Here is a 13,959-nt window from a genome sequence, read left to right on the forward strand (position 1 = left end):
GACCAGCAGCAGGTTGGACACTTTTATTTGGAAGGTAACATTGTGCAGTCGGGCCCCCGCCCCTGTGACACAGGAGGTGCAGCCACTGGCACCTTTGTGCTCTGCCCCCCAGCCAGAGGGGAGCAGGCAGCCTCAGGGCCAGGCCCAGTCTCCTGGGAAAGGAGGGGGCCGGGAGCCTGCTGCAGGTGAAGCCAGCAGTCACCTGACGGTAGCAGGGCCCCTCACTGCTGGGGGATCTTGGCAGCTTCGGCTTTGATGAGGGCGATCAGGTCCTGGTTGACGAGGAAGACGAAGCGCAGGCTGGCAATCTGCAAGGGAGAGGGAGGTCAGCATGGGCAGGGCCTGGGCAAGGCCCAGCAGAGCTCCTGGCAGCCTGGGCAGCTACAGAGTTAGGGGAGCCCCCGCAGCACCACCACCAGGGGCTCCCCTGGGGCACTGACCCCGAGGGAGCAGGATCCATCCTCCCTGCAGGGCTAGCGGCAGGAAGGCCAATCCCCCACCCACGCAGCGGGCCCAGGTGCTCACCTCCACCACTGAGTTGTTGTTGAGCTTCCACTTGCTGCCCCCCAGCACGGGGCGCCCGTCCACGTAGATGGGCCGCCGGCCCTCGTTGGCGATGAAGAAATCCCCGTTGTTCTTCAGCTTGATGACACCTGCAAGGCGCAGCGGAGGGGGCGGTGAGGGGATGCAGAGACCTACCACTTGCCTTGGGGACCCCACCCACAGCCCAGCTACCAGGGACTGGAGCACTGGCCAGCACCCCACTGCAGGTACCAGGTGCCTCCTCGGCCCACACCCCAGCAGTGCCACCCTGGAGCCACGTGGGAGCCCCACCCCCAATGCTCACAGCCCTGCCCCTCCATGGACAGATCTATGAGGCCCACCCTGGCTGACAACAGCTCTGCCCCCAATGGGTGTGTCAGCCCCACCCCCTGGTGTTGTTAGCCCTGCCCCCGATGGGTGTGTCGGCCCCGCCCCCTACCTTGCTTGCGGGAGATTTTCCAGGCAGGGCCCTCCAGCGCCAAGTCCACGTCAATCTGATTGTCCTTCGTGGCTCTGCCCAGCGTGATCTGTGGGGGGGAGGGCTGTTAGCCAGGTGCTCCCTCAGGGTGAGCAGGGACCAGGTGGCTCTAAGCATCAGCCAGCCCTGCCCCCCAGTGAGTCCCCTCTGCTCCGTCCACTAGGGCACAGCCCCTCCCTGTGTGCCCAGCAGCAGGCTCGGAGCCTGTACCACGGCACTCCGGGGCCATGCTGCCCTCTGGAAACAGGAGGCTGCGGTGACTCCTGCATCTCGGGGCCTTTAGCCGGGCTGATCCAGGGAGCTGGCCGACGAGGACTCACCTCTCGGGAGCGCATGAGGTAACGCACCATCCTCCCCCGGAGCACAGCCAGCGTCTGGTTGTCAAAGTCCGGGGAGCTCATTCCTGGGCGAGGGAGGGGGAGAGTTCAGACACCCATGGGTCACCCGGAGAACCGCCCCCACCTCCTCCCTGGACACACGGAGAACCGCCCCCCCCCGGTCTCAGCCAGGCACAGACTGCTCCTGAGCATCGCGGTTCTCAGGAGCCCCAGGTAACCCTGCAGCGTGGATGTCAGCTCACTGCCCTGGAGGATGCTGGGACTTTGTCCCACCCAGCCCCGTCCCCATGGCCTGGAGGCTGAGGACCCCCGTGGCCAGCTCAGCGCTCTGAGCCAGACCAGCAAAGCCCCCTGCCCCCCGCAGCTCTCACCCGTGATGCTGTCCACCAGCACCTGCCACTTGTGGAGCTCCTGCTCCAGCTGCCGGATCTCCCGCTTCTGGCGCCTGTCGGCCACGGTCAGTTCTGCAAGGAGGGAAGTGCAGGGGGCAGCTCAGGCCAGCCCAGGCGCCTGGCACAGGCCAGTACAGGGGTGACGGGGCCCTGGGGAGAACGGGCTGGCTCGGGGGAGGGGATATGCAGCCTCTCCCCTCTAGGGGGCACCGGCTCGGATCTGGCCCCCGGGCAGGGACTGGCTGGCTCAGGGGGTGAGAATGGGTCCCCTCTAGGGGGTGCCGACCCAGTGTCATGGCAGAAGGGCTGTCAGGCCCAGATGCAGCAGCGGCCGACTGGGGCTGTGGCGACGGGTCGAGGCACAGCGCTAACCAAACCTGCAAGGGGCTGGGGCGCCCCTCAGCTCCCCCACCCAGCACCCCAGGGGCAGGGAGTGGAGCGAAGGTCCCGTCAGACTCACCGTGCTCCAGCACTTCATCCCGCATGTCCCTGCAGGAAAGGGACAGGGGAGGAGTCAGGTAGCTGCCCTCATATGCATGCCCACGGGTTGCCTGGCAGGCTGGATCCCTAACACGCGCTCTCGGGGCCTGACACAGCTTGCCAGCCCTTGGACCCAGCCCCAGCACAGGCCCTCTGCAGCCACCTACCACCATGTCTGCCCCACAGGGCGCCAAGGGAAGCCAGGCCTGCTCGGCACTGGGCCCTCGCACACTGGGGTATGGGCGAAGCTACAGCCAGCCAGAGAGCTGGTGCTTGGTGCTGCAAAGCTGGGCTCCAGAGGGTAGGCAGCACCAGCTAGTGGCTGCAGCAGCTTGGGCTGGGGAGCAGCAAGAAGGTAATCGGACCGAGGGGCTGCCAGGACTTGGAGCGAGGGGCTCCAGGCAGCTCAGGGGATATGGCCTGTGGCATGAGCTGCAGGTGATGCCAGCCCCTGCGCAGCTGGGGCCGTGCGCTGGCGGGAAGGACCCCCCAGCCAGCCCCCACATTCCCCGTGGACACTCACTTCAGCTTGCTGTCGTCAATCATGTCCTCCGCATCCGAGAAGTTCAGCACCTGGTCCCCCTTGGGTAGCGGCTGCACTGAACGGAAACACAGGGCGAGGGGAGGGGTTACCACAGTCCCAGCATCAGCACAAGCCCCCCGTGCTCTCGGGGCCCGGCCTGGTGACTCGGGGTCCAGTTCCAGCCTCTCGTGCCTGGCCCAGCCGTGGGGGATGGGCTGCCAGTGGGGCTGGCGGGTCAGGCCCAGCCATACCTGTCTGGTCGTCCAGGAGGTAGTATTGCTTCATCAGCTGCCAGTGGACCTGCAGGGCCTTGGCCGTGCGCGAAGGGTAGAACGCCTCGGGGTGCTTGTGCAGCAGGTCCTGGAAGGTGTCCAGCGTGGGCTGGCTGGTCTGCGGAAGGACGGACGGGTCACTGCAGGTTCTGTAACTCACCACTAGGGGGCAGGACAGCCCCGGGCTCCGGCTGGACCAAGCCGGCCGTGGGAGCTGGGGGTTCGAGGCCAAGGCCTGGGGACGTGTGTCTGCATGGGTCACAGTGCCAGCTCCCACGGCTCGGCCCAGGGCTACCACTCAGGGGGCTCCGCTGGGCAGGGCTGAGGGAACCTGCTGGGTTCTCCTGGGCCAAAGTCCGTGAGGGGCCATGGGGCAGGGGGCATGGCCTGGCGACTCTCCCAGGCTTTCCTATGGCATCGGCCCCCCTGGGATTTCTGTGCAGGCAGCACCGTTGGGCAATTGGTGCCACGGGGAAGGAGCCAGGAACCACAGCACATGCGCCGGGGGCCCCGGGCCGGGCCCGTGCAGCTCCCACACGACAGGGCTCCCTGGGGGGCACAGGAACCGTCTGGCTGCAGGGCGCTTTGGTGAAGGACACCCGGCAGGACGCTCTGCAGAGATGGCCCTTCCTCCCCTCGGCAGAGGGAGCCGAGCGCCTTCCAGGTCCAGAGTCTCACCCCCGCTGGCAGGGAGGGGACTCCAGGGTCCCTTGTTAATTCCATTTCCCCAGGAGCACGAGTCTGCGTGTCACCGCGCCCTACGCTCAGAGGGTGGGTTGAGTGGGCGCTGGCTGCCCAGGCTGTACCAATCCCACCTGGCTCAGTCTCCAGGTGTCACTGCGCACAGAGGGGGCCTGAGCGAGCCTTACCGATCCCACCTTGCTCAGCAGCTGCTCCTCGGCTTTGCTGAACAGCACCTTGCTCTGGATGGCGGTGATGGCTTCAGGGTGCAGCTGCCGCATGGCCTGACAGGCCAGCCTGGGGAGGGGACAGTGGCCATGTCAGCTACCAACTCAGATTTCACATCTCTGACGCCAAGCACAGGGCAGTCCCCTCAGACTCACTGCTCCCAGAGCACACAGCTGGGGGGACGGGAGACTCCTCACACCACCCCCCAGCCACCCCTCTGGGCAAGTGACCAGCCTCATTTCATGCAGCAGGGAACCAGCCATGCTTGGAGCAGTGGGGCCCACGGGTGGCCTGCCCCTGGCAGAGCCCAACTCCCGCGCCCGGTGGCCTGGCACTCACTTGGAGATGACCGGGTCGTAGAGCAGCGCGTACCACCTCTCCTGGATCTCCCGCAGGGTAAAGCGGCAGCTGAACTTCACGCCCAGGTGGACCGAGGTCAGGTCATTGGTCTGCAGGGGCCCAAAGAGAGGCCAGACTTAGGGTTGTGTCCCTGCACCCACAGCGCAGCCAGAGGGGCCCTGACGGCCACGCCACCGGGATGCCCGTCATCACTGAAACGGCCATCACGGGCAACACTTCCCAGCCTCAGGCCCCTGGGGTGCGACTGAACTGGAGCAAGGACTGAGCCAAGGGGTCTGGAGGCCGAGGGCATTTGGGAAGCAGCATGTAATCAGCCAGGGCTGGAGTTTAGGACACCGGGACCAGCACCCCCAGGTCTTGGTACAAGGTGCCGCGGCAAGTGGCCAGACCTTGACAGAACAGTCCCCCCAGAGCCATGGGCCCGGCCCCAGGAGCTCTACTGACTTCCCACTCCCTGCTGTGACGTTTCCCAGGCACGTGCCAGCCTGGCCTGGCCCCGCTGAGCAGGATGGCAGCATTACCTGTAGCACAGCATTGATGAGCAGCAGGTCATCTGCAGGCTTCCAGCGGCCCAAGTCCTTCGTCACCTGCAGGGGCTGTTTGCTTTTCTTCATCCGCTTGGGGAGGCTGGGGTTCGGGACCGGGCTCGGGGTGATGGGTGCAGAGATGGATTTGGAGACCTGCACGAGCCGGGAAAGGAGCTCAGAGAGCCTTTGTGCCTGGCCAGTGGGGCCCACTGCTGGAGGCCGTGATGGGCGGATGGGGGCTGCCCTTCACAGCCCCCCACCCAACCTAGCCAGCCCTCGCCCGGGGGCAGCACGTGGCCCTGGCGCCTCAGCAGGACACGCCCAGGGTAGGTGGGTGTCTGAGCACCAATGACACTTCGCGCTTCCCCGTCCAAAGCCCAGCTAGGAGGGCCGGAGCCAGGCAGCGAATGAGTCTGCCTGGATCTGGCTCCGCCGTCCACCAGCACGAGGAACCAGGTCCCACAGGAGAGAATTAACCAAGGCTCTGCCCACCCAGTCACAGCCCGGCAGGAAGGCTACTGACTGCCACGGTGACGGTGTCCCTTCGGCATGGTTGCTGAGGGGCTCTGTGGCTCCCAAGATCTGTCCCAAGCTGGCTGCGGGAGCCTCCTGCCCTCTGCCCTTTCAAGTCCTGGCAGGGGGAGGTGTCTGCTGAGCCAGACCTGTGTGTTCTTCCCCTCATGGAGCTGCAGGATCTACTGGCCGACAACTCTCTCTGTTCCCCTCCCCCTCAGGGATAAAGCCACCCAAGCTCTCCATGCTCAGGCTTTGGGGCTGATCTCCAGCGGGAGGTCAGGAAGAACCCCCTCCCCACATCATAGTGTCTCCTCCCCAACGCACCCAGCCTTAGGCACAGTCAGAGACAGAGGGACTAGGGGCCTGCTCCAGACCAGACAGGGCATCAGGCCCCGCTGGGCGCTGCCCACCCTCTTTTTCCCCTCACCTTCTTCTTCTCGCTGGAGGAGGGCTCGCTGCCCGAGCAGCGGCCTGGCTCCACCCCACTGGGCCCCTTGGCCCGGCTGGACGACTTGGCGAGGCTGCTCTCTACCAGCTCATCATCAAACTTCTTCCTCTTGATGAACCTAGTGGGTCAAACAAAGGCCCCAGGTGAGGCCCCTCCACCTGCATGCGGGCCCCTGCTGCACACCTGGCTACCTGGAGCCAGCTCTCCACCCCCAAATAGCTGCAAGATGGGTGTGGGGTGCCCTCTGGTGGCTCCGAGTCCAACCATCACTGCAGCCCAGGGTTGCGGCTGGTGAGCCGGGCTCCAGGCCCGATGCTGGTGTTGAGTTAGCAGCACCTGGTTCATCACAGGACATCAGGAACCCCCATGTCCCACCTTCCCATCCCCTCTCTGGGACTGCACTGGCCTGATCCATCCTTACCACTAGAGAGGGTCCCTCCACGATGCAGGAAACCCCACCCCCTCCTCATTGCCCTTGGCCCTTCCTGGGTACCTGGAGGAGCTCCGCCGTTTGGGGATGGTGCCCGAGACCTGTGACGAGCTCCTTTTCTGTCCCGCCAGCGACTCCTCGTCTTCAGAGCGGCTCGCCGTGCCTGACGCCATCAGTCCGGAGTCCAGCACGTCTGCACAGGGACAGAGGAGACAGAGCCTCATCCCTCCACATCAAAGGGATCAGATGCCAGGCATCACACTGGGCTCAGCCACAGAGAACCTTGCTCCCTTGCGCCAGCCTGCCCAATGCCAGGAAGCAGGTGGCTGTGGGCAAACCTTACATGTTATACGGCAGAAAGCCCTAGAGACTAGAGATCCCATAATGCAAACCTCCCCACAACTCCAGAGAGGGAGACTCCCTCATCAGGACTGCAGCGCATGGATCTGATACAGAGATCACGTCACATTCCACTCAAATGCAGCCAACTCTGCGGAGGAACGTGGTGCTGGATAACAGCTCACAGGAACACTGCACAGCGGTTTATTATCTGCACTGCGGTAGCACCCAGAAACTTCAATCAGGGCCCCGCCGGACTGGGCCCAGGAAAAACGGAGCAAAAACGACCGATCTTGCGACCCAGGACAGGAAGCGCCAGACCCCAGTGGAACTGCAGGAGATCTTGTCGGCAAAGCAGATGGTTACTAACAGACTGGAGCTGGGCCAGGGGAACTTGGGTTTACAGCTCCTCTGAATGACAACGCAGCGCGTCCAGCAGGACGGGCTCCCGTCCACCCCTGCCTGACTGGAGCCCCCCGGCCCTGAGGGGTAGAACTACCAAGGGGGGGAAGGGGCTCCCGGGATGGCCCGGGGGGCGCGTAGGAGCATGGTGAACAGAGAGGGGAAGGCAGACGGGACCGGCCAAGGGGCTACGTTACCCTGAGCCCCGACACACTGCACCGGCCGCCCCCATGGAGCCTGTGGGGCGCAGAGACCCCCGCGCGGGGCGGCTGTGTAGCTCCAGGCGGGGCGGGGCTGCAATGAGACCCCCCAAGCGACAGACCCTTCCCCCCAGGCGCAGCCGCTGCCCCGGGGAGTCGCGAGCCACCACCCCCTTCACAGGTAGGGAAACTGAGGCACGATGAGACAAGGCGCTCACCCCCCCTCCCCCGATCGCGCATGACGTCATCAGCACATTTGGGGTGGGACCCAGGCCTCCTGGACGGGCCTGGGGGGAGGGGTCTATGCCTTGGGGGGTCTCCATAGCAACCCCATCCTCTCCCAGACATTGATCAGGCGCATGCGCGCTGGGCTGCTCAGGCCGTCTGCCCGCGCCCTCCACAGGTCGCGCATGCGCATTCAGCCCGGCCGGCCGGCCAGGCGCGGAGGTTTCCCCACCCCCCAGGCGGGACGCGGCGGTCCCGCGGCCTCACCATTCCCCGGTGCGGCGGCTCCGCGGTGGCGTCCGTCTAGCAGGAGCCTCCATCCACAGCGGAGGATCACTTCCGGAAGAGTTCGGCCACTTCCGGGGGCCTGAGCGGAAGAGAGAGATTGCTTCCGGTTCAAACGGCGTGACGCTGCCTGCGGTCGCCGCCCTCGCGCTCTGGCGGTTGAATGGGCGTCGCCATCTTGGTGAAGGGAGTGACCACGGCCTGTCCTGCACCCAGGACTTGGCTACGGGGGGGCTGGACCAGAGAATGCCCCCCCGGCCCCACTCCTGGCCCCAGCTCGGCGGACAGGCCGCAACAGGGGCACCATGGCGCCCCGTTGCCATGGCAGCGCAGCCCCACGCCCATGGCAACGGGGGCTGTGCCCTGGCGACGGGCGATGCGCCGGAGCTTGTCGCCGTAGCACTGGGGCACCCAATCCCGTCGGCCTCGCGCCCGTTGCCATGGCAGCCTCAGCATCCCCTGGCCCGGCCACACGGGGACCCCCCCGAGCCCCGCTGGGGGCTTGGATGGCGCCCGCCAGCCGACGTGCCCCAGCCCCTGGTGCCCAGCCGGGAGCCGCTGCAGGGACAGGCCCTGCCCTGGCCGCACTGGGAGACCCGACGATCACACGCGCCCAAGGTCCCAGAGGACCCAGGAGTCCTGAGGCCCAGCGTCCTCTCTGCTGCAGCATGCGGCCTCGCCCAGTTCCCGCCCCTCCGGCCACGCTCCTGGGGCACCTTAACCCCCATGGGGGCAGCTCTGGGGCCTGCGGCCGCGAGCCAGGAGGTTATGGTGATCTAGGGGGCCGGAGTGGAACCGCTTGAGGACCTGCCTGGCCCTACCCTTTGATGATCTGACACCCCCGCAACCCCCCGGATTAGGATGATGAGCCTCCTTGCCAGCCCAGAGTCTCCCCCCGTTTCCTCCCCACCATCTTACCTGCCGCTGAACACCCCAATCCTCAGTGTGAAATACAAGGGCCAGGGCGCAGCGCTAAGTGCAACCCGGGCCAGCTCCAGCCCCTCTCCCAGCCGCTAATGGGCTCTGCAGTGACCAGGGCTCCATTAGAGCCGTTTAAGAGCTTTTTAATGTCTGGGCGGATGCTGAATAATTGAGGCGAGGCCCCAGCCCTGGCACAGCCAGTTAGTGCGCAGGGAGATTGCAGAGCAGCCGCGATTCCTCCTCCACAGCGTCTCGGACACGCCGATGGAGCCGAGCTGCAGAGCACAGGCAGCCCCGAGAGTCTCTATGCAGCGCTCCTGCCGCCTGTTGGACATGGCTTCCAGCCTCCACCAAGGGTAAGAGGCTTGCCGGGGGGCTGGGGAGCCGTGTCCACCTCCATGAGTGACTCAAGCGATAGGTTTCAGAGTAGCAGCCGTGTTAGTCTGTATTCGCAAAAAGAAAAGGAGGACTTGTGGCACCTTAGAGACTAACAAATTTATTAGAGCATAATCTTTCGTGAGCTACAGCTCACTTCATCGGATGCATTTGGTGGAAAACAAAAAAAAAAGTTTTTCATCAAATGCATCCGATGAAGTGAGCTGTAGCTCACGAAAGATTATGCTCTAATAAATTTGTTAGTCTCTACGGTGCCACAAGTCCTCCTTTTCTTCAAGCGATAGGGACAGCCCATTGGAGCTGCATGGAACCAAGGACTCTGTGCATCCCATAATACACCCCCTTTTACGCTATACGCCTGGCCCCACCAAAATGCAGCCACCTCTGGGGAGGAGGGAGCATGCTGGAGAGACAGGAAGGGACAGGCAGGATCCCCAGGAGTCTGGAGCAGGCAGGAGTGGAGCTGGGCTGGGAGGGGTGTCACAGCCTGGCTTGCCCCAGTCTCCCCTCCTCTCCACCGTCAGCACCTGATCTTTAGTGGGGCTGCGGCTGACCCCAAGGCAGGCTCTTGCCCAGGGGAGGGGGTGGGGATCAAGACCACAACCCCTGGGGAGAGAGCTGGGAGTGGGGCTTGGGGCAGGGAGGTTGAGCCATGCGGGTGTCATGGTAGCCGAGTGTTGACCGAGGAGCAGGGTGGGAGCCGGGGTCTCCTTTAGCTGAGTGAACTGAGCCCCAGGTTCAGATGCAGCCTGGGTCATTGGGGACCAAGCACCCCTGGATGAGACGAGCCTGGGGGGTCTTGGAGACGGGAGTCGGCGTCTGCATCACCCAAAGCACCAGCCGTGAACTGGAGCCCTGTGCTGGCAGCCCCAGCTGAGTGACATGGAGACCACCCCTCACTCTACCCCAGCCTGGGCCCCCAGGGCAGGGCAAAGGACAGCGTGGGGAGGGGGGGCTTCCCTGGCAGATAGAGGCTACTGCTCTCCAGCCCCACTGCAATCCCACCCCCACCGTGTAATTACCCTGCTGTTGCCTGCAGGTGAAGCTCTCATGGTGGGGGGGCTGGCAGGGGTGAAGTGGGCTGGCATGGCCACCCTGCAGGCTCCTCAGGCCATGGGAGGAGCAGCATCAGGGTGAGCTCCCCCACCCGGGTTAATAATGCCTGTGGGGTGGGGTGCAGGGCAGGTGCACTGAGAGTAACCTGGAGGCACCTGCCTGAGGGGCAGTGATCTAGGGCAGCTAAGGGCCCAGCCCTGTATGCACGGCCCAGCCGTGCTGAGCGCGGGGACCCTGCTGTGTCCTTGATACCAACCCCTGGTGCCCCCTCCCCGGTCACTCCATTGCAACCCCAGGTATGGGGGGGCAGGGAACCCCCACCCAGTCTTTACCCCCTTGTGCCCATCCCCCAGGCCGGCCCTGACAGACCTGGAGCGGGCACTGCTCTCCACCATGGCAGTTTTCCACACCTACTCTGGCTGCCGGGGCTCGCTGAGGAAAGTGGATCTTAAAACGCTGATCAACCGGGAGCTACCACAGTTCGTGCAGGTGAGCGCCAGCAGCGGGGGGTGACACCGAGGGGCACCCAGCCTGTTGCAGGAATCGGTGGGGGGGATTGGCTGGGGGCAGCTGATGGAGCTGGCTTCCCAGCGCCCAGGCTGGGACCCTGGGCTGAGACTGTCCCAGAGGCAGCCAAATAGCCCTGCTGGCCTTTCCGGTGGAGAAGTGTGCCCCATTCCCTGCCCCCAAGCCAGCCAGGCCCCTGGGCCAGCACCCCCTAGAGGGGAAAGGCCTGGGTCCATAAATTGCCTTTCCCTGAGCTGCAGGAGATCCACGACCCCGAGACCTTGGAGTGGCTCTTCAGGGACCTGGACACCAATGGCAACTCCAGATCGACTTCCAGGAATACGCCACGCTGGTCGCCATGCTGACCGCGGCCCTGCCGCACATTCTTCGTCCAGAGAAGGCCAAGTAGAGGGGGGAGGGGGGTCTGTGTCACTGCACTCTATATGATTTATGAAAATATGCTAATGAGTGTGAACATAATGTAACTGGAATATGCTTCATGCAAAAGGTCTCTTGTAAGGTATCATCCCAAAGCTTATCATCTACTGATGTGGTCATCCTATTTGTATAAATGTATCCCTCTTTGTGACGCAGTGGAGGAGTTTCTTGTTTTCCTTGTTTCCTATGGGGGATTTTCTTGGTTTTCCTATGGTTTGCATGCAGAGGGGGTGGGACTCAGTTTCCCTCGTGCTACGGGTTTAACGAGGGGAGGGAGAGAGAGTTTGTTGTCACAGAGGACCGGCGAGGGAACTTGGACCCCGGCCATTGGCGTGAGAACAGAGACCCCAGAGACTGGTGACCTGGAGGCCCAGCTCAGGTGTCCCAGCCGGGTCTGGCCAGTGGGGGGACAATGGGCTGTAAAGAGAGGAGAGGGGGCCCAGGCGACCCTGTTTACCTGGAGAGAAGACAATGGACAGAGGTGGGGCTTGGGGCCGGTGCCATCAGATGCCCAGCTGGGAAGCAGGAGGGCTCTGGGCTGGAGGCAGGGAGCAGGCAGAGCCCCCCTGGGTGCAGGGGAGACTGGGATGTGCGGTGTTGGGGAAGGCCAGGTCTGAGGCCCGGAGAGTTTCCTGTGCTGGGTTCAATGCTCAATAAACCTTCCTATTTTACGCTGGCTGAGAGTCGCTCTGGTCTAGAGAACAGGGTTGCATCATCCCCTTCGGGGGGGGGATGGAGGCCCCTGGGGTCCAGAGCGAGGGGACTCCCTGAGGGGGCCCACGGCGAGAAACAGGTGTGCTAAGGCTCCAAGAGGTGCGGCTCCAGGAGGTGGAGGGGCTTAATCCCGAGAGAGTGTGGCCCTCGGGGGAGAAGGGCTGTCTCACTGAAAGGGGCACCCCCCATGGACCACACAGGGCCAAGAGTGCGCACGACCTGCAAGTCTGTGACACTCTTCAGAGTAGCAGCCGTGTTAGTCTGTATCCGCAAAAAGAAAAGGACTTGTGGCACCTTAGAGACTAACACATTTATTTGAGCATAAGCTTTTTGCATCTGATGAAGTGAGCTGTAGCTCACGAAAGCTTATGCTCAAATAAATGTGTTAGTCTCTAAGGTGCCACAAGTCCTCTGTTCTTGTGACACTCTTGTATCTGAAACAAGAAATATGAAATATAACCCTGAGGGCCTATTGTAATTATGCAAAGTGGGGGCCATTAATGGTGGTTTGGAATCTTGATGGCTCCCATCAACCAGGACATTGACTGTACATGGCTGTTTACTTGTAAGTCTTCCTGCTTACCTGTGTGCTGGCAAGCGGGTAACGAGTCTTACAGCGACATGTGATCACGTCACCTGAACTGGAATCCATCTTTAATCTGGTGCTTTTCCACTGAGAAGGAGGGGTGGGAACGCAGAGAGGGGCAAAGGATTCCTGCCTTGTGCCAAAGCTATATAAGGGGCTGGAACAGAACAAAGGGGGCTGCCGTCATGAGAAATCCCCTAGCTACCACCTGAGCTAGAACAAGGGGAAAGGATTAGGTCCAGACGAGGAAGGCATCCAATCTGTGCAAAACTTATTGAAACATCTCTGAGGGTGAGATTTTATCTGTATTCAGTTTTCTTACTGTATTAGGCTTAGACTTGCGTGTTTTATTTTATTTTGCTAGGTAATTCACTTTGTTCTGTCTGTTACTTGGAACCACTTAAATCCTATGTTTTGTATTTAATAAAATCATTTTACTTATTAACTCAGACTATGTATTAATACCTGGGGGAGCAAAACAGCTGTGCGTCTCTCTATACAGTGTTATATGACAGGTTTCAGAGTAGCAGCCGTGTTAGTCTGTAGAAGAAAGGAGAAAAAAAGAAAAGGAGGACTTGTGGCACCTTAGAGTAACAAATTTATTTGAGCATAAGCTTTCATGAGCTACAGCTCACTTCATCGGATGCAGCTCACAAAAGCTTATGCTCAAATAAATGTTACTCTAAGGTGCCCACAAGTTCCTTTTTCTTTTTACAGTGTTATAGAGGGTGACCAATTTAGGAGTTTACCCTGTATACGCTTTATACAGGGTAAAATGGATTTATTTGGGGTTTGGACCCCCTTGGGAGCTGGAGACAGGAACGCTTCTTAAGCTGCTTTCAGTTAAGCCTGCAGCTTCTGGGGGACGTGGTTCAGACCTGGGTCTGGGTTTGTAGCAGACTAAGGTGTCTGGCACAACCAGGCAGGGTTCTGATCAGTTGGCAGTCCCAAGGGGGTCTCTGTGATCCAGCCCATCACAGGGTCAGCCCTTGGGCCTAGAGAAACCAACCCTCCTTGCCCAGACTCACACTGTGCTTTGTAGACCCCAATTAACCAGCCCCCCCCGGAGGCTGGTGAGCCAAGACAGAGACATTCCACTGCTGGAGAAACTGAGGCACAGAGGGGCTGCAATGTCCCCAGGTCACATAGCAAGCCAGTGGCAGCACCTAGAACAGAACGCAGGGGTCCTGGCTCCCAGCCCTCCTGCTCTAACCCACCAGACCCCGCGGAGAGAACCCAGAAGTCCTGGCTCCCTCTCCCCGCAACTCTACCATGTGAAATCTCTCTTCTGTGCCCAGGGCAGTATGGTGGAATAAATGAGTTCTGACCGTGGTGCCGGGCTGGGGAATACTTTGCTAGACTCTCTCTCTCTCTGTACACGTACACGCACGCCAGGGGCTGGACACACAAAAATCCTTGGGTTTCTGGTTAGCGTCTCGGATCTGTTAGGCCTTGTTGGGGCAGGCCCGGGCAATAAGCAATTGTTCTCCTGACAGTGTCCCTTAATAACAATAAAGCCATTTTCAAACATCAGAGACCCCCGCCAGAGAGACCAGCAGCCCCACAGCTGGACCATGGAGTCAGGCACGAAGGGAAGCCTGGGGTAGGGGGCAGGGTCTTCGTGGAGAAAAGCGGGGTCACTGCAGAAAGGGGTGGAGTCATTCCCCTGTACTT

The 13,959-nt window shown here is 61.9% G+C and overlaps 2 protein-coding genes across 2 annotated transcripts; one reads left to right on the forward strand and one right to left on the reverse strand.

The window, feature by feature from the left end:
* Positions 1 to 8: 8 nt before the first annotated feature.
* On the reverse strand, positions 9 to 8,604 carry MCRS1 (microspherule protein 1). The gene is made up of 15 exons (XM_038379187.2): positions 8,586 to 8,604; positions 7,650 to 7,749; positions 6,280 to 6,409; positions 5,766 to 5,904; positions 4,817 to 4,975; positions 4,275 to 4,384; positions 3,896 to 4,004; positions 3,006 to 3,144; positions 2,755 to 2,830; positions 2,212 to 2,240; positions 1,731 to 1,823; positions 1,342 to 1,424; positions 983 to 1,070; positions 526 to 653; positions 9 to 308 (listed from the first exon to the last, which is right to left on the reverse strand). Exons 3-15 carry the CDS (start codon positions 6,387 to 6,389, stop codon positions 222 to 224), a joined length of 1,350 nt encoding a protein of 449 aa, XP_038235115.2. The 5' UTR covers positions 6,390 to 6,409; positions 7,650 to 7,749; positions 8,586 to 8,604; the 3' UTR covers positions 9 to 221.
* A 207-nt stretch (positions 8,605 to 8,811) lies between these two features.
* LOC119846002 (protein S100-B-like) lies at positions 8,812 to 12,051 on the forward strand. The gene is made up of 3 exons (XM_038379064.2): positions 8,812 to 8,944; positions 10,394 to 10,529; positions 10,808 to 12,051. The coding sequence occupies exons 1-3, from the start codon at positions 8,853 to 8,855 to the stop codon at positions 10,910 to 10,912; spliced, it is 333 nt and encodes a 110-aa protein (XP_038234992.1). The 5' UTR covers positions 8,812 to 8,852; the 3' UTR covers positions 10,913 to 12,051.
* Positions 12,052 to 13,959: the final 1,908 nt, after the last annotated feature.

The sequence above is a fragment of the Dermochelys coriacea genome, chromosome 20 (assembly GCF_009764565.3).
Source record: "Dermochelys coriacea isolate rDerCor1 chromosome 20, rDerCor1.pri.v4, whole genome shotgun sequence".
Classification (NCBI taxonomy): Eukaryota; Metazoa; Chordata; order Testudines; family Dermochelyidae; genus Dermochelys; species Dermochelys coriacea.

Bases quoted from the DNA above. Each gene is read 5' to 3' on its own strand.
- LOC119846002 (XM_038379064.2), top strand. From the start codon at position 8,853: ATGGAGCCGAGCTGCAGAGCACAGGCAGCCCCGAGAGTCTCTATGCAG. The intron at 8,945-10,393 runs GTAAGAGGCTTG...CCCATCCCCCAG, and splicing joins GCTTCCAGCCTCCACCAAGG to GCCGGCCCTGACAGACCTGG. The intron at 10,530-10,807 runs GTGAGCGCCAGC...CCTGAGCTGCAG, and splicing joins AGCTACCACAGTTCGTGCAG to GAGATCCACGACCCCGAGAC.
- MCRS1 (XM_038379187.2), bottom strand. From the start codon at position 6,389: ATGGCGTCAGGCACGGCGAGCCGCTCTGAAGACGAGGAGTCGCTGGCG. The intron at 2,831-3,005 runs GTATGGCTGGGC...GTTTCCGTTCAG, and splicing joins CCTCCTGGACGACCAGACAG to TGCAGCCGCTACCCAAGGGG. The intron at 654-982 runs GTAGGGGGCGGG...TGCGCCTTGCAG, and splicing joins GAAAATCTCCCGCAAGCAAG to GTGTCATCAAGCTGAAGAAC.